Below are 27,293 nucleotides of genomic sequence, written 5' to 3' on the forward strand. Positions count from 1 at the left end.
ATGTTGTCATTACACTTAAGGTCGCTCTGGATAGTTGCTCTGCCGGCCGGAGTGGCCGAGCGGTTCTAGGCGCTACAGTCTAGAACCGCGCGACCGCTACGGTCGCAGGTTCTAATCCTGCCTCGGGCATGGATGCGTGTGATGTCCTTAGGTTAGTTAGGTTTAAGTAGTTCTAAGTTCTAGGGAACTGATGACCACAGCATTTAAGACCCATGGTGCTCAGAGCCATTTTAACCATTTTGATTGTTGCTCTTAGTTATTTTACGATATATACTGTTTCAAGCAATTTCTCATCAATAGTTTAGTCGTGCAGTAGTGGATTTCTTTTCCTATGTACATTTATTTAAGTTCACGGTTAACTGAAAGAATGTGAACCATTCATCAATCCTCTGCTGATTATTCTGCAAACCGATACTGTTTTCTGGCGTTGCCATTATAGACAACCGCTTCATGTTCAAATAATACAGAGCTTCTGACGCTTTCTGCTGGGTCATTTATATAGACGTAAGCAGTAACGTTCCTATCACTCTTCCTTGGAGTACTCCAGGAATTAGTTTTACAAATGGTTCAAATGGCTCTGAGCACTATGGGACTTAACATCTATGGTCATCAGTCCCCTAGAACTTAGAAATACTTAAACCTAACTAACCTAAGGACAGCACACAACACCCAGCCATCACGAGGCAGAGAAAATCCCTGACCCCGCCGGGAATCGAACCCGGGAACCCGGGCGTGGGAAGCGAGAACGCTACCGCACGACCACGAGATGCGGGCTTAGTTTTACACCTGTTGATTTTGTTCCGTTAGGAGCGACATGTTTAGCTCTTTCTGAAGGGAAGTCTTAAATCCATTCGTAAATCTGGTCCTATATTCGGGAAGCTCATATTTTGCACTAAACGGAAGAACGCGACAAAAATACCATTCTGAAATCAGGGACCAAGACATAAACCTGAGTGCCTTTGTCTCCAGTGCTCTGCGTCTCGTGAGGGAACAAAGCGAGTTGATCTTCGTTACATCTCTGTTTGCAAACTGCGAATTGGTATTTATAGAAAAAATTTTCGTCCTCCAAACCCTTGATAATTTTTTAGCCTAAAAAATGGTCCATAATTCTACAACAGATTAACGTAAACGATGCAAATGTCCCTCGACTCCTCTCGCTTTTTTCCAGTCGCTAAGTCCCTTTCGTTGCCCCAGCGATCGGCATATACTGGTACTGTAAAAAGGGGGGAGAGGGGGCAAGTGCATTAGGAGGATATAACTTACGATCTTCGGCGGTGAATACAAATTCGGAAGACCAAATTCATTACTTCAGCCTTCTCTGCGTTAACTTCCATTTCGATGCCAATATGGTTACTGACTAAATGAATGGGGGATTTAGAGCCGCCTACTGATATTACGTTAAAACAAAAATTCTTAGGGGGTTTACTCACATCGGCTGACAAAATTTTGCTTTCGAAGTCACTGAACGCTTCTCACATTGCCCTCTACATGCCCCTTTTTCACTTCATTCAGCGTTTGTTTGTCAGCTAAGAATTTGACTTCTCCTGATTCGATCATAAAGTTCCCTACCTAATATCTTCCTCGTCCATACTCCGTTCCAAGCACTCCTATTACAGTCCAATCCTACTAACAGGGTACTTAGGCGTTCCATCTTCAGTGTTCCGCCGGCCGTTGTGGTCGAGCGGTTTTAAAAATTGTTCAAATGGCTCTGAGCACTATGGGACTTAACATCTATGGTCATCAGTCCTCTAGAACTTAGAACTACTTATACCTAACTAACCTAAGGACAGCACACAACACCCAGTCATCACGAGGCAGAGAATATCCCTGACCCCGCCGGGAATCGAACCCGGGAACCCGGGCGTTCGAAGCGAGAACGCTACCGCACGACCACGAGCTGCGGACTCGAGCGGTTCTAGACGCTTCAGTCAGGAACCGCGCTGCTGCTACGGTCGCAGGTTCGAATCCAGCCTCGGGCATGGATGTGTTTAATGTCCTTTGGTTGGTTAGGTTTAAGTAGTTCTAAGTGTAGGGTATTGATGACCTTAGATGTTTAGCCCCATAGTACTCAGAGCCAGTTTTTTTTTTCTGTGTCCTTGGAGTTATGTGTGGGGTTCGTTTTCCATGTCCACACCCTCAGTCTCTCGGTTTGTGGATTTCTGCTGTTGCCCACGTTTCGTTTTTAGCCATTCCTGTAGAGGAACATAAGCTCTACCCAGTGGGAGCGCACTGTCACGATTCTCGACGTTTTCCGTCACTTTTATCTCTATAGATTCTCTCATACAACAAAGTATCTCACTTCAGCCTAGTTCACAGAAAGATTGTTTTCCAGAAAGTGCTCGACTATGGCAGAATTACTTGCCTGTCTTAGTCAGTTGTGCCTCTGATATTCTTAGCATCTGACATCCACTGCCCTAGTCCTTTGGTCAATGTTAGACATGCCACATCGGTGAGGTATATTATAATTTTATGTAAGCGTAGGCTTCCGCGGCCGTTGTCATCTTCAATAAAATTCTTCAGGGTATCAGACCGCATCGTCATAATTTAAAATGCGCCAACGTTTCGGCCAGCGTTGCAGCTAGCCTTCATCAGGGCCTTACGTTAAACTGCTAAATGAAACACGCTTGATTCCTTAAATAGCTGCACGAGAAAACCGTGTCGTTACTTGATTGGCTGTAGAAGGGGGGAGGAGGAGGGGTGAAGGTATGCTTTATTGGTGTTTCCTTTATTATCTATCATTGGCTGAAATGGCTGTTTTCTATTGGTCTTTATATTAATCCACCCCATTGGAGGAGACGGACGAATAGCGAACAGGTGATAGCTGTGACGTCACACTGTTTACATGCTGTCCAGAAATCGGCTGCGGCGTGTCATTGCTTTGCGTGCTCGCGACCACTACTGCGGCTCTCCGCGTGTCTGCATGGGCCGCCACGGCTCTGCCGCCGCTCCGTAGCCCTGCTATAGCAGGCAGCCAAGACCTCGGAAGCTTGTACCCGTCCTCTCTATTCATGTTGGCGGGCCTTTTGGCTATTTCTATTGACTCTCTAATCTTTCTTTTGAAAGTGAGAGGCTGTTTTGCCAGGACGCGGGCTTCTTGAAAAAATATTGGTTTCCCGCACTCGTCTTGGTGTTCCGCCACTGCTGACTTAGTGTGTTGTTTCAGGCGGATATATCTTTCATGTTCCGAGAGCCTTGTGCTAATCGGACGTCCCGTCTCACCTATGTAGACTAATCCACACGCACAACCAATTTCATACACGCCAGCTGTGTGTAGTTTGTCAACTGCATCCTTGGTAGAACCGAGCATGTCTGATATTTTGTTACTGCTTCGGAAAATTGGTTTGATGTCGGCTTTTCGTAGGATTTTGCCAATACGTTCGGTGACCCCTTGTACATATGGTAACACAGCAATACTCTGTGCCTCCTTCTCCTCTTCCCTATTAGTCTTCTCCCTTGTCGACATGGTGCTGTCTATCATCTGCTTCCCATAGCCATTAGTTCCGAAGATGGACCTGAGGCGTTCAAGTTCTGTCTTCAGATGTTCTTCGTCGCTTATCCTGTACGCTCTCTTCGTTAGCGTATGCAGGGCGGACTTCTTCTGCGTGGGGTGATGATGGGAGGAGGCGTGAAGGTACCTGTCCGTACTGGTTGGTTTCCTGTGCACTTTGTGGCCAAGTTTACCATCAGGTTTTCGATAAACTTCCACGTCGAGAAAAGGCAGCACCCCATTCTTCTCTGTTTCCACTGTAAACTGAATTTTCCTATGCTGTTGGTTAAGGTGCTTGTGGAAGTTCTGTAGCTCCTCTTCTCCGTGGGGCCAAATGACGAAAGTGTCATCGACATAGCGAAGCCAACAATTTGGACGTAATGGTGCGGACTGGAGGGCTGTTTCCTCAAATGCCTCCATGAAGATTTCTGCTGCGATGGGCGATAGGGGTGAGCCCATAGCTACACCGTCAGTTTGTTCATAAAATTGACCTCTCCACTTGAAATAGGTGGTCGTCAGACAGTGGCGCACAAGCTCACATATATCAGGTGCCACGCGTTCTTCTAGGATGTTTACAGTTTCTGACACTGGGACATTCGTGAATAGGGATTTGACGTCGAAACTAACCATCAGATCTTGGTCCGTAACTCGCATTTCCTTTAGGAGAGACACGAAGTAATCAAGTAACGACACGGTTTTCTCGTGCAGCTATTTAAGGAATCAAGCGTGTTTCATTTAGCAGTTTAACGTAAGGCCCTGATGAAGGCTAGCTGCAACGCTGGCCGAAACGTTGGCGCATTTTAAATTATGACGATGCGGTCTGATACCCTGAAGAATTTTATTGAAGATGACAACGGCCGCGGAAGCCTACGCTTACATTTAACCAACCTGTATGGGCAGGAAATCCACGGAAACATCAAGAAGTTAGAAGCACTGCGTCTGAAAAGGTGTAAACTGCTGAATGACCTTGCTTTTTTGAAGAGATGCAGAGACACGAGTGTTGTGCCGTTTTCTTTGCGGTTGACGTCTCACATAAAAACGAACAAGGCGAGGAATATCTGTGCTAAAGCTAGTAAAGCATTGCTACGGGAAAGGATCCGCCACATCCGCATAAGTCTCGATGCTCACAACAGGAATTTGTGTGATTTGCACCTATTTCTGGCCGGAAAACTGCAGATGGAAGACTGGGATAAAGTCGACAGGTTAACCTTTCAGCAAGCATCAAGGACCAGCAATAGTATTACTAACCGCCAGATGAGAAAGTACGACAAACTACAACAGAAAGCCACGAACGAAACATTGACGCTGGATAGGCGACGGACAGTGGTCAACCTCTCCAGCCACACCTTGAGCGAAGCAACCACAGCAGTTCTGGCCAAGGGGATGAATTTCGCAGTCGCACCTAAGCGAGTTCCAAAAGATGATATCATAGAATCCGTAGAGGCTTCAGTACGTCATCTGCCACAGGCCGAGGCGGAGAAGATCCGGCAGGAAACGGTCAGAGTTCTGAATAAAGCAAAGCCACCGAAGCAAAACATCAACGCTGAGGAATACCATGCCATCAAGGAACTCAGGGACAACCCCCACTTAGTAGTGGTACAGGCAGATAAGGGCAACGCCACTGTAGTCTTGGACACGACTGATTACAACAAACGAATGGAAGATATTCTCGCAGAACCTATCTACAAGAAACTTCAGGGAGATCCGACGGCCAAGGTGATCAAAACGACGCAGGCACTGCTCAAGCACTCTAGAATCAACTTCGACAAGGCCAGAAGATTCATCCCGCAAGTGACACAGGCACCAAGGATATATGGTGTACCGAAGGTACACAAAACCGACTTCCCCTTAAGGCCCATAGTAAACAGTATAAATTCACCGACCTACTACCTAGCGAAAGAACTGGCACCTAGGCTCCGACACCTAGTGCATCAAACCGAGTCCTACGTTAAGGATTCCACTCACTTCGTGTCTCTCCTAAAGGAAATGCGAGTTACGGACCAAGATCTGATGGTTAGTTTCGACGTCAAATCCCTATTCACGAATGTCCCAGTGTCAGAAACTGTGAACATCCTAGAAGAACGCGTGGCACCTGATATATGTGAGCTTGTGCGCCACTGTCTGACGACCACCTATTTCAAGTGGAGAGGTCAATTTTATGAACAAACTGACGGTGTAGCTATGGGCTCACCCCTATCGCCCATCGCAGCAGAAATCTTCATGGAGGCATTTGAGGAAACAGCCCTCCAGTCCGCACCATTACGTCCAAATTGTTGGCTTCGCTATGCCGATGACACTTTCGTCATTTGGCCCCACGGAGAAGAGGAGCTACAGAACTTCCACAAGCACCTTAACCAACAGCATAGGAAAATTCAGTTTACAGTGGAAACAGAGAAGAATGGGGTGCTGCCTTTTCTCGACGTGGAAGTTTATCGAAAACCTGATGGTAAACTTGGCCACAAAGTGCACAGGAAACCAACCAGTACGGACAGGTACCTTCACGCCTCCTCCCATCATCACCCCACGCAGAAGAAGTCCGCCCTGCATACGCTAACGAAGAGAGCGTACAGGATAAGCGACGAAGAACATCTGAAGACAGAACTTGAACGCCTCAGGTCCATCTTCGGAACTAATGGCTATGGGAAGCAGATGATAGACAGCACCATGTCGACAAGGGAGAAGACTAATAGGGAAGAGGAGAAGGAGGCACAGAGTATTGCTGTGTTACCATATGTACAAGGGGTCACCGAACGTATTGGCAAAATCCTACGAAAAGCCGACATCAAACCAATTTTCCGAAGCAGTAACAAAATATCAGACATGCTCGGTTCTACCAAGGATGCAGTTGACAAACTACACACAGCTGGCGTGTATGAAATTGGTTGTGCGTGTGGATTAGTCTACATAGGTGAGACGGGACGTCCGATTAGCACAAGGCTCTCGGAACATGAAAGATATATCCGCCTGAAACAACACACTAAGTCAGCAGTGGCGGAACACCAAGACGAGTGCGGGAAACCAATATTTTTTCAAGAAGCCCGCGTCCTGGCAAAACAGCCTCTCACTTTCAAAAGAAAGATTAGAGAGTCAATAGAAATAGCCAAAAGGCCCGCCAACATGAATAGAGAGGACGGGTACAAGCTTCCGAGGTCTTGGCTGCCTGCTATAGCAGGGCTACGGAGCGGCGGCAGAGCCGTGGCGGCCCATGCAGACACGCGGAGAGCCGCAGTAGTGGTCGCGAGCACGCAAAGCAATGACACGCCGCAGCCGATTTCTGGACAGCATGTAAACAGTGTGACGTCACAGCTATCACCTGTTCGCTATTCGTCCGTCTCCTCCAATGGGGTGGATTAATATAAAGACCAATAGAAAACAGCCATTTCAGCCAATGATAGATAATAAAGGAAACACCAATAAAGCATACCTTCACCCCTCCTCCTCCCCCCTTCTACAGCCAATCAAGTAACGACACGGTTTTCTCGTGCAGCTATTTAAGGAATCAAGCGTGTTTCATTTAGCAGTTTAACGTAAGGCCCTGATGAAGGCTAGCTGCAACGCTGGCCGAAACGTTGGCGCATTTTAAATTATGACGATGCGGTCTGATACCCTGAAGAATTTTATTGAGTATAATTTTATGGTTCCTGTAATCCCAGTCGTCATTCACATGCCCCAGTAGTGCTCTTATTTGGGCAGAACACACAATTGAAGTTATGCTTCCTGAGAAACATGCTGCTTTTGGTAGAGATACATCCTGAATGGGGGAGATATTCTCCAATCTTTGCCTCATGCCGCTGTTTATCAAGATCGTGTGGCGGCATGGCTGTTTTAAAGCACTTTCTAAACTGGGTCTGACAGAGTACGCTCCCTCTTTATCACTGTCTTCAGAACTCTGTACTTCTGTCCTGGGTGGTGAAGGCTAGCTTGCACGTATAAATCTGTTAGGTCTATGATACTCACTATGGCCAAAAATCTACTCTCCTTTGGAGAAGTATATACTGAAATGGCAGATTACCATCCATTTGCAGTTCCATGGCCAACTTAATAATTCGTTAGCATGAATTAAGATGTTCCACAAACTCAGTGAGCCTCCCACAACCATGAGACCAGATCACAAAGGAATTATTCAGATACCTAAAGATATATGTATATTTGGGTCTAGCGGCCTCTAATGCCTGCTCTTTAAATCACGCCATGAACATGTTGTCGATTACTGGGGATAGGGAGCTGCCGTTGGTTACACCTGCTGTCCCCTAGTACGATTGGCCCATATGCAGAAAATGAATTGCGGTCAGTATATGACTGAACAGATTCAACAGAGTTTCGTAAAACTTCCCTGCAGCCGATTTCAGATAGTCTGTCAGTAACACCCTAGTTGACGCCCTGCTGAGTACTTTCAAAGTGCTTGTCATTTAGTTTAACCCCACTGCGAGCACCCTCTACCTCATGTGAGTTGTTACTCATGTGGTCAAACTTCCATACATTGGTGTGTGAGGCATTCATTTTGTAGCACCCCGCCATAGAGCATGGGCAACCTTCTGCCCTGTCCCAGTCTTCAGCTGCTAAAGCGTCTGCTATGTACAGGTGGATATGTAAAAACTCCCTGGCTACCACATCTAGACTTTGTCGAATGCTCTCTCACAGAGATGCTATGCTCACCCATAGGTTTATCTTATTTGCGTATCTGCAGTCGATAGGATTTTTAATCCTGGTACTGCATCACCATCTAGATGTATCAGCAAAAATATGAGAGAATTTATCATCCTGTCATCCATTTGTCGAAGCTTGTCCAGCTTCTAGATATTTCGGTACATATCTTCCATTTCCTATAGATTATCTTCAGACATTCCGGGCGATCTGTAACCGTCTTGAGGTGTAGTGTATTTGCCAGTTATCAGCGTCTTTCATGCACGATATTTCGGCAGTGTAACTCGTTATCTTCATCAGGTGCTTCTTGAGACTGCTCATCAAGTGGCATTCGTCGAATAGACGGTATACCAAAAGATGCCGCTAGAAGGAGTGGACTGCTGACACTAACCACAGAGGAGGAGGGCTGTAGATATTTGCACAGGACCATACCACTAGATGAGCAGTCTCAAGTAGCAGTGTTCTACGTTGTCGAAATATCTTGTATGAACAACACTGATATTCGACAGAATATCTGACACTTCAAAATGTCGGCGGATCACCAGTAAAGTCTAAAGATTTACACTAAGAGACTAAATATCAGTGAGCTAGGCAATCTTTGACAGAGATTATCTAGGATGCTGAGCTTTCCTAGATTCTACGGCAACTGTAAAGTGGCGAGCAGGATAAAACGGTGGGTGAGGAAGGCACTAGTTGGAGAGAGGATGTCAGGTATGTGCCACAGGCTGGCTGTGGTAGCCAGGAAACTTTTACATCTTAGCTGCACCTGGCAGCTCCTATCAGCTGAATAGTGGGACAGGGCAGACACTGCCTCTCTGCTACTAGCGGAGTACTAGCGGAGAGCATTAAGAAGAATGCCTCAGCATGCCAGGGTGCGACGTTTGACTGGATGAGCTAGAAAGTACAGCAGAAGGAGAACACTGACTTCAGTAGGGGTATCGACTTTGCCTCGTCTGCTAGATATTTGCCCTTTTCAAGTTTCAAGACTGCAGTAGAGCCAGTTCACAATGTAATTCCACCAAATGTGACAGAAGAACTATGCCGGAATACCACCAGGCTGATCATCAAGAAAAATCTCCAAAATCGAACATCTGAGGTAGATAGCGGCTTGCAATTAAAATGTTTTGGAGAAAAATCAGGATTCTGCTGTTACCACCATAGAGAGGGAACTTAACTGTCGTTTTGTAGCAGCCTCATTCCAAGAAGCTGCCCCAAAACCTGCAGGACCCAGCATATAGACTTTTTGAATGTGACCCCTTGGAAAAAATAGACAAGAAGGCCAGGGCTGTCTCGAAGAAAACTTGTGCACCTGCGTAAGTCATCAAACAACTGCGATCGACAGCACCAGTTCAACCCAAACTTTATGGTCTGCTCAAAAGTACACAAAGAGGGCATGCCAGTGCGGCCAATCGTCAGCAATGCACCGAGCAGGCGAGACTAGAAGAAACCGGTTCCCGTATGAAGACAAGTCGGTCGTCTCCTTGCAGCCTATTAAGTTGCTACACATCACCGAATTTGATGAAACTAGGGCGCCGCTGAAACAGTCATTGGAGCTGACTGCAGAGAAATTTTACTATGCTCTATTTTCTGCATGTGGGCCAATATTACGAGCAGACAGCAGGTGTAGTCAAGAGCAGCCCTGTGCACTATGAATTGCCAATATATTCAAGGAGAGATATGAAGAGTAGCCATTAGTGGCGGCTAAATCTACGTATTTCTTCACGTATGTGGATAATACCTATGTGATCTGGTGTAATTGTTGAGAGAGCTTCATTGTTTGCGGGACATCTTAACTCACGCCAGCGAAATATTAAGCGGAGTATGCAACTACAAATGAATGACCAATTCTATTTCAAGATTACTTGTCAAAAGAAAACCAGATGTGTGGTTTTACCACTATGTACATCACAAAATACACTGATTTATACCTGCAAGAAAGCAGCTTTCACCACCCAGCGCAAAAGATGGCGTTCTGAAGACACTGTTCCACAGTTAACGCACCCTGTAAGACCGAAATAGTTTGGCAGCAGAAACAGAGCATCAGTTTCTTGCAGGGGAGGATATACGATGAGATTCAAAAGTGCTTTAAATCAAGCATGCCACAAAACGATCTAGAGGATGAGCTAAACGACACAAAGAACCTACCCTATGCGGAATGAATCTTTGCCAAAATCAGCTGTATTCTCAGGAAGCATAACATCAATTGTGTGTTATCTCCGAACAAGAGGAGTACTAGGGTATGTGAAAGGCGATTTTGACTACGAAAACCATGAAACTAAAATGTACCTGGCCAATGTAGCATGCAGAACATTGGCCAAAGACTAGGATAGCGGATGTAAGATGGAAAGAACGTCAGAGGTGCACTCGACTAAGACAGGAAAGTATATCTGCCATAGCCGAGCACTTTTTGAAAAACCAAAATCAGTCCATGAATAATAGTGAGACGACCTGTATGTACTTTCTATAGAGATAAAAGTATCGGCAATCTCGCCAATCGTAACAGTGGCTACCCACTCAGTACAACGTATGTTCCCGCACTTCACTGGCTGAAGACGAAACGAGGACAGCAGTACAGCTCCACAAACAGAGGAACTTCTTGTATGGACATGAACGAACCCCCAGACCTAAGCTGTATTGTCGCAGGACCCATCTAGAGGCAGCAGACAGCAAAGAGAATTCTTGTAACCTCACTAGCCCGAAAATGGAACGCCAGCACGCAGGGGGGTGCATTGGACTGAAGTCGAATTACTAGTGCCTAGACTGACGCTGATTCTCCATTGGCGAGCTTTCTACGCTCGTAGTGTAGGCTAGTATAAACATTAAAATGTGGTTCTTGCTGTTGCTGTAGGGAACAAAGGAAACGAAAACCTCACCTGTCTCGTTCAGCCTGGGGTGACGTGGCGGTGTTATCATATACCTGCTGCAAGCATAAAAATTATTCGGGTGAAGATTATAGCCTAGATCAGCTCTGCGTTGAATTTCAGCTGCCACTTCGTCGAGTAAGTACTCAGAGTGTCGCATCCGACGCGCAGGCGACGTCTCATCGTGAGTACGTTCGTGCTGCAGGTAAACTGCGCTGTATAATTGGCGTAAAGCGCCATTTCAACGTGTGCCACCCGCGAAATGGTAGTAGTGTACAGGTAGTACAACAGGGAGACGAGTACCGACCCCTGCATTACCCCTGCGCGTACCTGCCCTTCCGTGACGGACCATTATCTGTCATGACTTGAAGGGTTCGATATGAGTAGAAGGCCACGCGATGTTGGCAGCCCGAGTACAAAGAGCTTGTACACGAAGACTCCGTGCCAAACGGAATCTAAGGCCCCGGACGTGTCGAAGAACACTGCCCTTGTTTCCAGTGTTATCATAGTCGGCTGCACCAGTCGCAGGAGCTGGTGAGAGGTCGAGTAGCCGCTTAGAACTTCGAACTGCTTGTCAGGAATGACACACTTCTGGGTGACGTGTTCCTTTAGACTTCTCGCGTGCAGCCTTTCGAAAACTTTAAAGAGTGATGGGAGCAGGTTGATTTAACGGTACTTCGTTATCTTGCTTGGTTATTTTCTGGTCTTCGAGATGGCCACAACTTCACCGTGCCTCAACGCTAAGGGATAAAAGCCCGAATGGAGTATCTCGTCGAAGAAGTAGGCTAAGTGCCGATGGTCTATCGGCGGAAAGGTCTTCAGCTGGTAGTCTGTTGATATCTTTGCTGCTTCCTGCTTTCCCGGTGATCAGTGGAGGAAATCGCACCGAGACTTTTCCCTCTGTGACCGGCTCGACGACGTCTCCTCCGTTTCTGTCTGTAGAAAGACTGGTAGCTGCTCTTCTACTCGACGGTTGTGGTCCTCGTCCAAGAGGTCTTCACTGGCCTGAAGTCCACTACGAATTCGTCGGCCAGCATGATAGCTCTTGCATCAGGCTCACTGACGTTGTCGTTGCCGGCCTGTGGCGGTGATACGTACTGTCGGCTGCACACGAGGTTCTTCACCATCTTCCAGGTGCTGTCGTCGCTGTGGTTGAGCCTTTACACCAGGTCCGCTGATTCATTTTGCCTGTGTTCTTCGACTGGTACCTCAGTCCTCCATCACATGTGGTTGATGCGGCATTTCGTATTTCGATGGCGGAAGAACTGCCATTCACGAAACAATGGGTTCTTCCCGGTGGTCGCCGCCAGGATGTGGTAAGACAGGTGACGCGAGAGATCTTGGGATTGCTGCAGTCACCTCGGTGTAGCCGCCTTTCCTTCTCGAAGTATTCTTCTGCTGAAGAAATCTAAGGCTGTGTCTGCCCCAGTTAGCTCGCGGTTAGGCATGTTCTCGAATGACTCGAGTGTTTCCATGGGAAAAGGTCGCGGTCCTGCTTACGATATCTCGGACGCTGATCTAGAACAGAGGCACATATCACTTCCAAATCAAAATGACTGGAAAGTGATTGTATGACAGGATGGTCTGTATGTCAATGTACATGGATTGCTTGCCTGCCTTCAGGAGGGCAAAGTCGATCACGTCCAGTCGGCTATAAGCGGGGAAGTATGTGGGTTCCAATGGGCCCTGGCTGACTACGCCATTTCGGTGAACGACGTGAGAGTCGGCTCTCGATGCTGATGGAGAGGCGGGAGCTCCGTTCCAAGTTTTTTTTGCGTTGAAGTCCCCTTCAATGAATAGTCTCCCCTCCAGTGACTGCAAGACATCCAAGTCTGCTTCGTGTAGCAGTCTATCGGGCTGCCAGAATGAAGACACAAAAATAATCTTTCCGCTAGTAGTGTTGATGGCTAAAGCAGTGGCCTCTATGGCAAGCTGCGGTGGATTTGATGACGCCGTAGCGACGTCTTGACGTAGACGGTGACACCGCCCTTGTGGGTGGTCGTGTCATCTCTGTAGCACAGTGGTTTGCTACCCGCACATTCACCCCAGCTTTGATGAAGGTTTCCTGCCCAAACGAGATGTCAACATCCTCGTCCCTTAGTAAATGGCGAATTTCGCTCTGCTGGGGGACGTAGTCCGTTAGCATTGAACGTACAGACGGTTAGGCCATTGGATATTGGCATTATCCATGTTGGGCTTCGTTCTTGACGTCGATCGCCTAGAGGGCAGCCGTGACTGCGTCAACGAGTGCAGGGGGATGACGCATAAGATGACTCATTTCCAAAAAAGCGTCCAGAGTTCACTTCTCAAGTGACTGCGGCATTGGTCTTGGACACTGGGGTAGTGTCCGCTGGTTGCTGCGTGTGTTCTGCACGCTGCGATGTGGCACGTTGCTCCATTTGACCTCTGCGCCAGAGTTCTGCAGCATTTGGTCGAGATGGCATGTTATGGGGAAGATTTATGTGGCGCGGGCGTTGTGACACACAAGGATTTGAGAACGGTTAAGTCACCAGTATACATTATTCTATCACTGGAAAATGGAAAGTTGTGGTAAGGTCTTATGGGCCCAAACTGCTGAGGTCATCGGTCCTTAAGCTTACTTAATTAAACTTAAACTAACTTACGCTATGGACGCCACGCACACACACACAAACACACACACACACACACACACACACACAGACACACACACACATACCCGAGGGAGGACTCGAACCTCCGACTGGTGGATTCTATCACTGTAATCCACCTAGATGTGCGTCTTTTCAGGGGTACTTTCGGGCCAGTCCTTGCGAGACCGTACTCAACTGCTCAGGTGGAAAAGCTCTTGGAACCAGCTGGGCAAGTGGACTGGCTTGCTATAACCTCTTCTTAAATGCCATCAAGCACGTACTGGATGGTGCGTAGAGACAAATTTCTTCACGTATACATACACCATCAATTATGCAGTGGTTATCAGCCGCGTCGGTGGATGAACAAATCGCCTTACCACAAGAGCTCGGTACCCACCTTGTCGCTAGCATAGGAGCACGCTGCAGACCATTAATTGCCGTCCACGGTAGCTACACACTCCATTAAGAAAAATTCCGCGCCTTCTGAAATGCCCAGGGGACTGTTGAAACTCATGGTGGCTTCATTGTAATTGTTGTCCTTGAACAATAATGTCATTTCCATTCGTATCATTACGTAGCTCTTTCACTTATCGTCCGCGTTATATCATAGCAAATCTTTCTGTTTGTAGTCCTAGTGTGGTTCATGGTGTGGGTTCCTGTAGTCATGTCCTAGTTCATGAACCATGGGCAACGTATGAGTAGCCAAGTAAGTGGTCCCGACAGTCGGGATACCAGTTACTTTGGAGTAAGTCTGGGCATCTCGGACATATTCTGAGTCGTGGTCACCTTTGCGCTCATACGGCAAAGACTACCAAATCCACCGGTTAGTCCCTCAGCCGTTAGGGGTAACACCCAATGGGACTCGGGGCAAGTAAGGCTAGCAACCTGCTCCCCTGGTACTTTAAATATGATGCTGGCAACAATCAGAGCAAAATGCCTCGGACCTTTGGAGGTGACGGAGTCCCACCTCTAACTGACAAACCAGGGACTCCTAAGATACGACTTGGCAAACAAATGGTAATGAGATGGGGAGCTATTAATATCAATGGGGGCTACTCTGGGAAGAAGGTAGAGCTGGCAGAGGCTGCAAGTAAGATGGGGCTGGACGTTTTAGCTGTTAGTGACATTCGGGTAAGGGGTGAGAAAGAAGAGGTAGTGGGAGAATAAAAGGTCTACCTGTCAGGAGTCAAAGCAGGAATAGCACAATGGGGTGTAGGGCTGTACATCAGGAAAGAAATGGAACCCAGCGTAGTTCCAATAAGGTATGTAAACGAACGACTGATGTGGATAGATTTGACAGTGTCTAGCAAGAAAATTAGGATTGTGTCAGTATATTCGCATTGTGAAGGGACAGATCAAGATAAGATGGATAGTTTTTATGAGGCACTCAGTGATGTAGTTGTTAGAGTAAAGGACAAGGACAGTGTTCTGCCCATGGGTGATTTTAACGCCAGGATTGGAAATCGAACAGAAGGGTTTGAAAAGGTTATGGGTAAATTTGGAGAGGATATGGAGGCCAACAGGGGATCCTTTGATGACACTGATCATTATTTAATCTGCAGTGAAATTGGGATTGTGAGGCCGAAAGTGCAGGAGGTCAGGTCCATATGTAGGAGGATAAGAGTGGAGAAACTTCGGGATAAGGAAATCAGGCACAAGTACATAACAGCGATCTCAGAAAGGTACCAGTTAGTTGAATGTAGTCAATGACAGTCATTGGAAAAGGAATGGACAAGGTTCAGGGACACAGTACTAGAAGTGGCTAAAGAATGTCTTGGAACAGTAGTGTGTAAAAGTAGGATGAAACAAACAGCTTGGTGGAATGATACAGTCAAGGCAGCCTGTAAAAGGAAAAAGAAGGCGTATCAAAAATGGCTACATACCAGAACCCAGGTAGACAGAGAAAGTTATGTTGAAGAAAGAAACAAAGCCAAACAGATAATTGCAGCATCCAAGAAGAAATCCTGGGAAGACTTTGGAAACAGGTTGAAGACTATGGACCAAGCTGCTGGAAAACCATTCTGGAGTGTAATTAGCAGTCTTCGAAAGGGAGGTAAGAAGGAAATGACAAGTATTTTGGACCGGTCAGGAAAACTGCTGGTGAATCCTGTGGATGCCTTGGGCAGATGGAGGGAATATTTTGAAGAGTTGCTCAATGTAGGTGAAAATGCGATCAGTAATGTTTCAGATTTCGAGGTAGAATGGGATAGGAATGATGATGGAAATAGGATCACATTTGAGGAAGTGGAAAAAATGGTCAATAGATTACAGAGCAATAAAGCGGCTGGGGTGGATGAAATTAAGTCGGAACTCATCAAATACAGTGGAATGTCAGGTCTTAAATGGCTACACAGGATAATTGAAATGGCCTGGGAGTCGGGACTGGTTCCATCAGACTGGACAAAAGCAGTAATCACACCAATTTTTAAACATGGAAACAGAAAAGATTGTAACAACTACAGAGGTACTCTTTAATCAGCGTTGTGGGTAAAATCTTCTCAGGTATTGTTGAAAGGAAAGTGTGAGTATTAGTTGAGGACAAATTGGACGAAAATCAGTGTGGGTTTAGGCCTCTTAGAGGTTGTCAGGACCAGATCTTTAGCTTACGGCAAATAATGGAGAAGTGTTATGAGTGGAACAGGGAATTGTATCTATGCTTTATAGATCTAGAAAAGGCATATGACCGGGTTCCAAGGAGGAAGTTATTGTCTGTTCTACAAGAATATGGAATAGGAGGCAAACTTTTGCAAGCAATTAAAGGTCTTTACATGGATAGTCGGGCAGCAGTCAGAGTTGACGGTAAATTGAGTTCATGGTTCAGAGTAGTTTCAGGGGTAAGACAAGGCTGCAACCTGTCTCCACTGTTGTTCATATTATTTATGGATCATATGTTGAAAACAAAAGACTGGCTGGGTGAGATTAAGATATGTGAACACAAAATAAGCAGTCTTGCAGACGCGGATGACTTAGTTGTGATGGCAGATTCGATTGAAAGTTTGTAAAGTAATATTTCAGAGCTAGATCAGAAATGTAAGGACTATGGTATGAAGATTAGCATCTCCAAAACGAAAGTAATGTCAGTGGGAAAGAAATATAAACGGATTGAGTGCCAAATAGGAGGAACAAAGTTAGAACAGGTGGACGGTTTCAAGTACTTAGGATGCATATTCTCACAGGATGGCAACATAGTGAAAGAACTGGAAGCGAGGTGTAGCAAAGCTAATGCAGTGAGCGCTCAGCTACGATCTACTCTCTTCTGCAAGAAGGAAGTCAGTACCAAGACTAAGTTATCTGTGCACCGTTCAATCTTTCGACCAACTTTGTTGTATGGGCGCGAAAGCTGGGTGGATTCAGGTTACCTTATCAACAAGGTTGAGGTTACGGATATGAAAGTAGCTTGGATGATTGCAGGTACTAGTAGATGGGAACAATGGCAGGAGGGTGTCCACAATGAGGAAATGAAAGAAAAACTGGGAATGAACTCTATAGATGTAGCAGTCAGGGCGAACAGGCTTAGATGGTGGGGTCATGTTACACGCATGGGAGAAGCAAGGTTACCCAAGAGACTCATGGATTCAGCAGTAGAGGGTAGGAGGAGTCGGGGCAGACCGAGGAGAAGGTACCAGGATTCGGTTAAGAATGATTTTGAAGTAATAGATTTAACATCAGAAGAGGCACCAATGTTAGCACTGAATAGGGGATCATGGAGGAACTGTATAAGGGGGGCTATGCTCCAGACTGAACGCTGAAAGGCATAATCAGTCTTAAATGATGATGATTATGATAATGATATAGTCCTAGTACCATCGAATTGTGGTACTAGGCAGTGACACATTCTGCAAAAGTTAAGTTCGTCCCCAAGTTTCGTACGACAGTGTACTATGAGTTCAAGGCAAATAGTTTCAATGCTAGCTCAGTACATAGTGCTACACTATACACTAAATTCACGCCGTACGGAACAGAACTTCACCTGTGGAAGCATAACGTCTTTTGTTGATATGTTATGGTCACTCGCCTCAACACAAACTGGCTTATGATGAGATAGCGAGCCAGCGAGCTAGATGTATCACACAAGCCTCTACCGGCAGCCACACGAACAGGAAACAGCACTGGCGCCAATTTCAACTTTCAGTTTCTCTGAGGAAGTTGAAGCGTACTGCTATTTCCTATCTACATTCACATAGAAATTATAGGTCTGTGAAGTCGGTTGAATCTGCTGAAAACAAGAAACGCATCACACAAATTAAAACGATTCCTTCCTCGTTTTGAAAAATCATGATGTGGCACGACAACTGTGTGTCACTTTATTACTACTCGTACTACCAGTTCTGACAACCAACAGGAGACCATTAGATGTGAAAAACGACTTTAATTAAGAGGGAATGTTTCCTAACATAATGATTTGTATCTAGATGAAGGTTACCGAGTTAAGTGTAGTGAGGCTGGACATGTGCTTCGCTCCGTTAAAATAATTACTTATGTAAAAATTGATTATTTTACTGCAAGATATAATTTTGATTGAGTTGTCGTACATCTTGGTACAAATGCTTATGAATGGTAGCACGTGCTGTAATGAACTCTTTTTTTATTCCTGAAGACGACCTGTTATTGCACCAAAAATGAAAGATTTAATAAAGTGAAGTGTACCTAAACTGACACATAAAGATTTCCAAAAGTATTTAAAAGCCTTAAATCATCCTGTTCAAAAATGATTTTCTAAACGAGATCATAATAGTCTTTGACTGTAAAACCGTTTAAATCCACTACGATAGATTTGGTCGGGTGGACTTCATTAATAGCAGTGCTTCGAACCTGTAAATAAAGAGCCCACAAAGATACCGAACTGCCCTTACATAACGGCACCCAACTGGCAGCTACATTATGAAGTACTTGCATTGTGCTTCAGCATATGACCCAAACTTGAAAAGCCCCTGATTTTCTTAAAGTAGTCATATGAGGCTAAACACAACGTGAATAAATATTTCTGTCAACACAAAAGCAAGACCTCTGTTACATTCTAATCATCTAAGCTTTTGTCACCGCTTTCTATTTCTGCTTTCTTCCTTCCATTTCATCTGCTAATCTTATCCTTCCGCTCTTCCTCTTTCTCTGACCTCTTCTCGATAGTGATTGTCTCTGTACCGTTGACAAACCTTCCTGTTAAATGTCGTTACCCATAATCGACGCGAACATAATGTAGGAATTAGATATTGTTAATAGGATTAATATTTCTAAAATTCCACGAAATCAGTGTCAAATTATTGCATTACTACTATAAAGTGACGAGCCGAAACAGTTCAGATCCAGCTGTGTAATGCAGTACAGCAGCGATTCTGTATGCTATGAAAACAACAAGACTTTAGTGCCTATTCATGGATATGGACACCGTATGTCTCTGCACAGGCCACACATTTCCACGGACCGTTGCATTGTGAGCCCAGAGTCGGCGCCAGATCGCGTTGCAGATGTATTCCATTAGATTTTGATCGGTAAATTCTGTGTCCAAGACCTCAATGTGGATTGACTATCATGTCATTCAAACGACTGTAGCACGATTCTAGACTTGCGACACGGACAATAATCATGCTGATCATCATTGCGAAAGACACCAAGAATAAAGCGATCCAGATGGTCCACAATAATGCACACATACTTCACATCAATCATGGTGTCTTCGATTACTAACATAGAATCCATGGACGCCCAGATGAATGATCCAGTAGTATAAAACCGACCGCAACTTCCTGCATCTGTGGCGCAATGCAACATTCAAAGAGCTACTCACCTGGATGACAGCATATCTGGCCGAAACCATCAACCCAGTGGTACATGAAATGTGATTCACCCGACCAGCCGACAGGTTTGTATTCATGCGCAGTCAAATCTCTACGTTGTTCTGTCCATGCCATTCGTAACTGACGATATCGTTGTGTCTACTAGGGAACATGTAGGTGTCGTCTTATATGGAGCCCCTCATTCAACAATACACGCTGAACAGCGTTCTCTGAAACATTAATGTCTTCTCTAGCGTTCTACTATCGTCAGATCTGCCACACATAGCCGCAATTCCAGCTTTACAGAACGGACTAACCTCTGACTTTCGAGTACAGTACAGTACTGAGGCGTGGACCTTCAACGACTTAATGGTCAACTCGTGGTGTGCCGTTACTCACGATCGCACAAACCTTAGATCACCTCGAATAGTGCCTCAATCGTTTCTAGAATGATTTCCTTCACTCGCTTGCAAGGCAAACGCCGGTCATCCAGTGTCGTGGTGGGTAGTATTCATAATTATTTTCTTAGCTCTATATTGTTCACGTACTTTACAAATAGTCACAAAGAATGACTGGTTAGATTGAAGAGAGGGCTACTATGGTAATAATAATGCATGCATTAAGTAGCTACTAACATATATTTTATTGTTAGACTGGCACTGGATGGAAAGTGCTCTTCTGTATTTGCGTTGTGTGCTTATGGCCAAGCAGTACTCCACTTGATAATGGCCACAAGGCCGAAACTGCGTAAATTGATTTTATGAATAAGTAGCTTTAGGGTCACAGCCGACCCTTCTAAATATTTTACACGGCTGTGGGCTCCTGCCAAGTACTTGTACTAATTGCTTGATCTCTGCTCATTAGCGATAGTCCAGTGTGATTGCAGACAGGGGTCTCCGGTGACAGCAGTCTGATCTGTCCTGTTCCCGACAGGTACGACGGTTCAGTGAGCCGCGCGAGCACCACGCGCTACTCGGTGTGTCGCGGGACGGCAGCCGCCAGCGACAGGGGCAGCTTGAAGGCGCTGGCAGGTGTCGGTATAGGCGGCGGGGGCGGCGGAGGCGGCGGGGGCGGCGGTTCCTTGCTGCCGGCGGCGGCCAATGGCAACGGCGCCGGTGCGGGACGCCATCTCAGCTGGCGTCGCGACGCCGGGGTCACCGCCAATGGGCCCGACTGCTCCGTCGACAGGCGCGCCCTGGTCACCGATGCAGAGACCTGCATCTGAGGGGGTCGCACGTCGCCGTCGCCGTCGACTACTACAGCTGGTCACTACAGGGCCGAAGTGGCTTTCATCTCCACGTCGCTCCGATAAGAACTGAGCTGCCTCGCCGTGTTTGTTTCCTTGGTTGTTCTGTACTATGCCGAATCTCCAGAACTGACTCATAAAATGGATGACTTACTTAGATGAACTTTGTAAAACGCCAACTTTGAATGTCCTAGACGAAATTTCGGTGTTATTCTAATGTTGGAGGCATTCCTACGTAATGTGTCCATGCAGTATAGTCTCTGCGCAAAGCTGAAGACAGTCAAGTACCCAGAAATGAATGTTAGGGGGCAGACAAGAACATTCTGTATAGTCATTCAAGTAGAGGTGGTACTCTTGACACGATTGATTCGCAGTCATAAGTGCTTTTCAGTATACTGTTGCGTAGCGCTCTAAAAATGAAGTGAAACAGAAGAGAAATCCCAGTTCTGACACACAGCCCAGTGGTCGAGGATCAGCAGTAGGGCTGCCACGTTTACCGTCCTCATTACGTGGACAAATGCCTTTAACAGTGCAGAAACGGAAGTACAACTTCAAACAGCCAATATCACCTCTGTACGGTATTGTGATCACTGGTTTCAGCAAACTACGTTGCCATCATCAGCTCTTCTGATGTAAATTTTACTGACTATTGAACAAATGCATGTTATATGGTATCATACTGTAAAACGATATTTCATGAACACGAGAACAATAGTATGTCCTCAAGTCACGTATAAAATAACTATTACATAAGACAACGTACATATTGCAACCTTTAACAGTGTGACATAGTCCCAAGCAATGAATCGAGCCTTAGTATTAAACATACTACACTTGCACTACACACTGGCTTCATGATACTGACGACACCACATCTCCACTTCGAGCTGATTATAGCCAGTGAATCTTCCCTTCTCTGCCATGATTGGAACTGGCTTGCTCGAACAGAGTGCCTCTGTACTAAATAGCGTCAGCTACCTTAGATACAGAGGAGAACGTAGTCTCTACGTAAGGAAACCAATATATGCACATAGCTACTTCATAAGGGAAAGGACAACTGGAAACACGTGTCAATTCTTTGTGGTTTATGCGATGACTGTACAAAATCCGACCCAACAGTGACGGTGCTTCTTCATACAGGTTGAATATTTTGACAAAAGCAACTAGCGGCTTGAATCTCCCCAACGCATTTTCCATGTGCCGTATCTATTTGAAGACATTTTGGAACTAAGAACAATACATCCTTTCTACAACCGTAGTGTCCTTCATATTTTATGTTAAAAACATTCGTCACTCATCTCCAGTATCGTAGAAATCCAGTTTTAACCCATTAGGGCATGTATAATTTTTGGTTACTTTTTTATGTTTCACCTTGTTTGTTGCATTGAAAAGGAGCATTTCAAGTGAGACACAATTTCAATTTTCAAGTTTTAGTGGAAAACAGCGTCCTAAGCATTATTGAGAGAGAACATATATTTACATGAAACTCTTACCCATTCATGTACAGAATAAGTAAACATGAGTACAAACTAGAAACCAAAACGTTTGAAACACAGTTAAACATCAAATTTCGTGACTGGATACGTGCTGATGACTTATAGTCCATTCTTACACACCGCCTTCTTTCGTGTTCTTGTATTTTCTGAATCAGATTGATTCCATGAAGTACGAGTTCATCCGCCACAGTATTAGAGTGTGGAATCAGTCAAGTTCTTTCAGTGACGTTGCCTATCTCCTCAAGTACACCTACAAACTTTCTCAACGAAAATTTATATGAAACGCCGTTTTTCCATATTTCTGGTAGAGTACCTAGGAACTGTTTACAGTGACTGAAAAGACAGTAGTACCATTTCACGCTACGGATATTTATCCTGTAATAATTCACCTTTCACTTCCCTCCAATCCGTTCTATCAGCATGGAGGATTGAGGTATTTCAGTGTGTTTCCTTGACCGCTAAGAACATCTTTTAACATTATTACATTGGGCTCACACCAGATGTATCTGGCGCTGCCACAACAGTGAAGCTGGCATGTCATTTGCACAGCAACAGACCATTTTGCTTTTGTGGCGCCGAATGAATAGTACGCCTTCCATGTGTCTCAGTGTCCTCCTTTTCTGGAAGGGGGCGCTTATGGGGGATACAGTTCCTATCACAGTCACAAAGCCCTTATAAACTTGTTCTCTAAGAAAAATTAAAAATGAAAACTAGTAAACAAATTGTGATAATTGAAGTAAAATTTATTACTGCTCTCTCATTAGGTCTTAGCGTTAATTTTGTGTAGCACTAAAAATGTAGCATATACCCCCTTGACACAAATTACTTTGCATAAAAGTAAATGAATCACTTGCTACTATTGATTTATTGAGGAACTATTTACAGTTTTTGAACCCGAACGATAAACTAATTTAATGATTGTACGTCCTCTAAATCCATGGTGTCATGAGATTCTAAGAGTACAAAAAATGTTGAAATTCAGTTGCCAATCGTTTTCAGCAGTGGACTGCTTCTCACAGCTAGTAACACAGGGGTGAATCAACAGGCACTGAATAATCCTTAAAGAAGCACAACAACATTATTAAAGTTGATTATTGTCCAAAAATGATTAAAACTGCTGTCCTGCCACTTGCAACAATGTACCATTAATGTACCGTTGACCACTAATGGCTTAATAACACGAGAACTACACAGGTATTTGCTGTTTTCGTTAGTGTTTCATGGTGCCAAACGCACTCTACATCTTTAACGACTATAACCAATTCGTCATACAATTTTTGTCCATATTGTCTTACTTTTACTCGCCTTCTTCTTTGCACCATAATACTGACATTAGTTTAACGGTCCTTTAGAATTCAGTCTTGACTATGTCCCAGTGTGCATATAACATAACCAGTAAGTCTATTTGGTGAATCTGATTGATCACATTCAAAAATAGAAAACTGGCTCAGAGGTAGCCATGTATTTTAACACAAGATAAAAAACTCAGTGCCATATTTTTAAATTTAATTGTTGTAGGGAAGAAACTCTGAATCTCAACATGGATTTCCAGGCAAAAGAATCACTACCAGACAGCTTGAATTTAGTACTGTAAACTTTCACTTCTCCTTTCATCCTGTTTCTGCCTGAAGAGTCCTCTCCACTAGATAGAGCTTCATAGACGACTGAATATTACTGATAAAAGCATTATTGTGAATACTTCTAAACTGTCCGTGTGACATTCCCAATTCCCAAGTTTTAAAGAGTAAAAACCTTCGCAAGGTGTCCATATTTGAAGAACCGTGCTGGGACATATTGTACAACAGCGTGTGATGTCTAAACACATCGCTGATTCCTCAGGAAAACACACAGAACGTCTTATCAAAATAGCGCTTAACTGTTGGAAATTAATTAACTTTTTCCGAAACTGTGCGATTACGTAATAAAGCCTTTGCACCTCGACCGAGTAATTCTGAGTAGTCATTAGATCTAAGAATGTTCAGAAAATGGACAATTGAAGCTAATTCCATTGTCATGCAGTGTGATGTATTCTGTATATGATGTAATCCATTATAAAAAACCAGCTTTCATCCAATATGAAATGCATCAATAAGCCTAAATTTCATGAAAGCTTCTGTAGCTGTCTGGTAGCTGTTAATTTATTTCAACGTATTCAGTTCACTGAGTGCAATTTCTCTGTATGACTGATACTGCTGTTAATGCACAAGTGGCAGTATCCAAGCTCACATGTACCCTGTTGTCGAAGTTCAAGGAAGAATTTCGAAGCTCAAACGAATCACCTGTTCTTCGTGTTGGCAACAGAGTTGCGCAGTATTTCATAGCAATACTGTGTGAAAATCTACTACATATATTTTTATCTTAAATATTTAACTTTTGAACTCTTCTCTAACGTTCTTTATAGATACTTTCGTAGGTAACCCACAGAAAGCAATGTCCGAAGTTTTGTTACTCTTGTAGCAGAGATTTCTCATTTGCCCTTTACATCAAACGCTGCTTCCACTGCTTTAAGACTGAAGCTTACGGTTTCTGTGTACCAAGGACTCTTTCATAGGTGTAAAATTCAGGTGAAAAATCTAAGTTCTTATTATTCAGATCTTTACTGTATGAATTAGTTTCTTACAAAAGTTCATCTGGGCTACAATTTTTTAAATTGGTGTTCTTGATGGAAACTATAAAGTGTTAATATTGATAAAGAACACGATGAATTGCTGTGTTACTTATCTTCATCAACCCTATTTAGTGAACAGTCTGTATTATCTACACACCCCACTTCCTTCACGATATTGACCTTTCTTACCAACTCAGAAACCTTGACCATAATAGATGAGAAGTAAGTCTGTCTGTGTAAACTGTACAGCGGAAATGGGACAGAAGTATTTGCCAACGAGAAAGTGGTACAAGGCTTCACCAAGGCATCTTGCTCCGTTAACTTCCCATATTCACTTCTCTGAATGAGGGTGGTACATACGTCCAAGTATATATTTCTTGTCCAGTTTGCCATCAAGCTTTGTTAAAACATTACGTGAGTAATACTGAGTTTATCATCGTTCTGGATACTAAAAAATAATCTATATGTGGAAAAATTACACTTATTTCTGACAAATATAAATACAAATTTTCGATATACAGAGAACATCCAACTATATAAAACAGAGTCGGGAACAAATAATATATTACGATTGCTAGAGCTGGAAGGTTATTTTGTTAAAAGGAAAAAGACATCTTTACATTTTTATTTATTAAAAATTGTAATACTTGGAGTTGAATGTATTCTGTTTTTGTTTCTAATAAATAAAAAACTTGTTATGGAAGACTATGAATTTATTTCATTTATATAAAGGTTACAATAATATCATTAATCTCTCTATTAAGGAAAACGTTTCGATGTATGCTTTCTACAAACTGATTTATTTTTATTAACAATTATGTCTTGATCACACTGATAATTTCACTTTTTAGATTATTTGAAATTAATTATCTCCTTTCAGTATTTAAGTGACTGAAGCTCTGATGATATCAAAGCTGTAGTTGTATCGCTAAGGTAAGACTCGCTCAGTGTTCCGATCCAACACTGGAATACAGCTTAGAGCTGAAGAGTCTGGACAACGGGTTATTCGAAGGAGAATTTCAGCGACACTGAAAACCTAAGAAGTATATTCCTTGGATCCTCATACTAAAAATAACACATATGAGACAACCTGAAGAAACTAGTGGTAGCAGAAAAACGCACAAATTTCAGTATGAATATGCTGATCAGTCTTCGAATATCTATTGGTACACCACTTTGCATGCTGGTGTATGTCATGTAGTCATGACCAGTTGTTAAATAAAAGTCACAAAAAGTAAATTCACTCCATATGTCCAAAATACGCAAATGAAGCTAACTCGCACTTGCTTTCATGACAGAATTGTAGCTCTTACAGCATATATTTTATTTAGTATTCATAACATTTCCTGAAAAGGAATTGGAACGTCGGTTCTCTATTTTCATCGCCTACAGGTATAAATTGAGCCTAATTGAAAACACGATGGCAATTTCAATGCAAACAGTTACTTGACAGTTCACTCTGTTCCTCATATTTTCACAACAACACTAATCTCTGTGGGTAATTGACTGGAAACCACACAGACATTGCTTCTCAATTCCTCATAGCTCCTTATATGTTGTCAAAAAGCCTTCATTCAGTCTTTTGAAAGATTAAAACATGTTGTAAAAAGAAATACTAAATAGCGGGAGTCCCAGAGTATCAATTTAGCTTAAAACAACTTCATCAGATATTAACTGTTACCGTCGTGGAGGATAGTCAATTAAAATTTGATTGTAGTCTTGTAAATGAATAACTGGCGAATTCAGTAAACTGACACTGCAGAATATTCACAGTTTAGTGAATGTATTTTTTAACTATGAATCTGTTCCAACAAGGAAGGACGACCGAAACAGTGAACAATTTCACTAAAGATGTTGCCAACTCGATGTATTACACACAAGCGCCATTCTTACTGCAACATAACTAAATGACAGTACGGATTTATTGCTATACAATTGTCTGAACTAAAAATTATTGCTTTACATCACTGACGTATATTACATTTTGACAAATGACATCGAATTTTATGAATGAAGAACGAAAACATTATGTATATACGTCTGAGTTAGTTGTCCAGATAAAAAATCAATTAAATTAAATAGCAGTGAGACAGTGTGGGCCATCAAGTGCTGATAATGGATGAGGAGAACTAGCCTTTCTGTGAATAAAATTATTACATCCGTATTACACAGAGACGGCAAACTTTGTACAGATGTAATGAGGATAGCATTACATCACGAAAAGTCGCTCATTAGCAGAAGCATCGTTACGTATCACGTAAATAATTAATGTAGTTCGAGGTATATTTCATTCGTTGAAGGATAGTCTTGGCTGTAATACACCCGATATGCCATCTTTATTACTCGTTTATACATTACATAAATCTCTGTGATACTACACACGATATGTGACATACTGCATAACTGTACTTGGTATGTTCAGGAAATGGATGAGGAAACAAAGTACATAAAGTATAATTAAACCTTCTGGATGCAGCATTCCGAAATGACAGTGTTTATGTGCATATTATAATTGATTTACGATAAGTTGCAGATGTTATTATTTTATTTTTTAATATTATGTTC

General features: G+C 43.7%; 1 protein-coding gene across 1 annotated transcript in view; it reads left to right on the forward strand.

Moving 5' to 3' along the window:
- The window catches only part of LOC126094973 (neuropeptides capa receptor-like), a 1,057,957-nt gene extending 1,035,981 nt beyond the window's left edge, over positions 1-21,976 (forward strand). The window contains exon 7 of the mRNA XM_049909628.1: positions 20,312-21,976. Within this exon, the coding sequence (XP_049765585.1) occupies positions 20,312-20,603 (292 nt within the window). The 3' untranslated portion in view covers positions 20,604-21,976. The remainder of the gene's footprint in view (positions 1-20,311) is intronic.
- The last annotated feature ends 5,317 nt before the right edge of the window (positions 21,977-27,293 follow it).

The sequence above is a fragment of the Schistocerca cancellata genome, chromosome 8, assembly GCF_023864275.1.
Source record: "Schistocerca cancellata isolate TAMUIC-IGC-003103 chromosome 8, iqSchCanc2.1, whole genome shotgun sequence".
Taxonomy (NCBI): domain Eukaryota; kingdom Metazoa; phylum Arthropoda; class Insecta; order Orthoptera; family Acrididae; genus Schistocerca; species Schistocerca cancellata.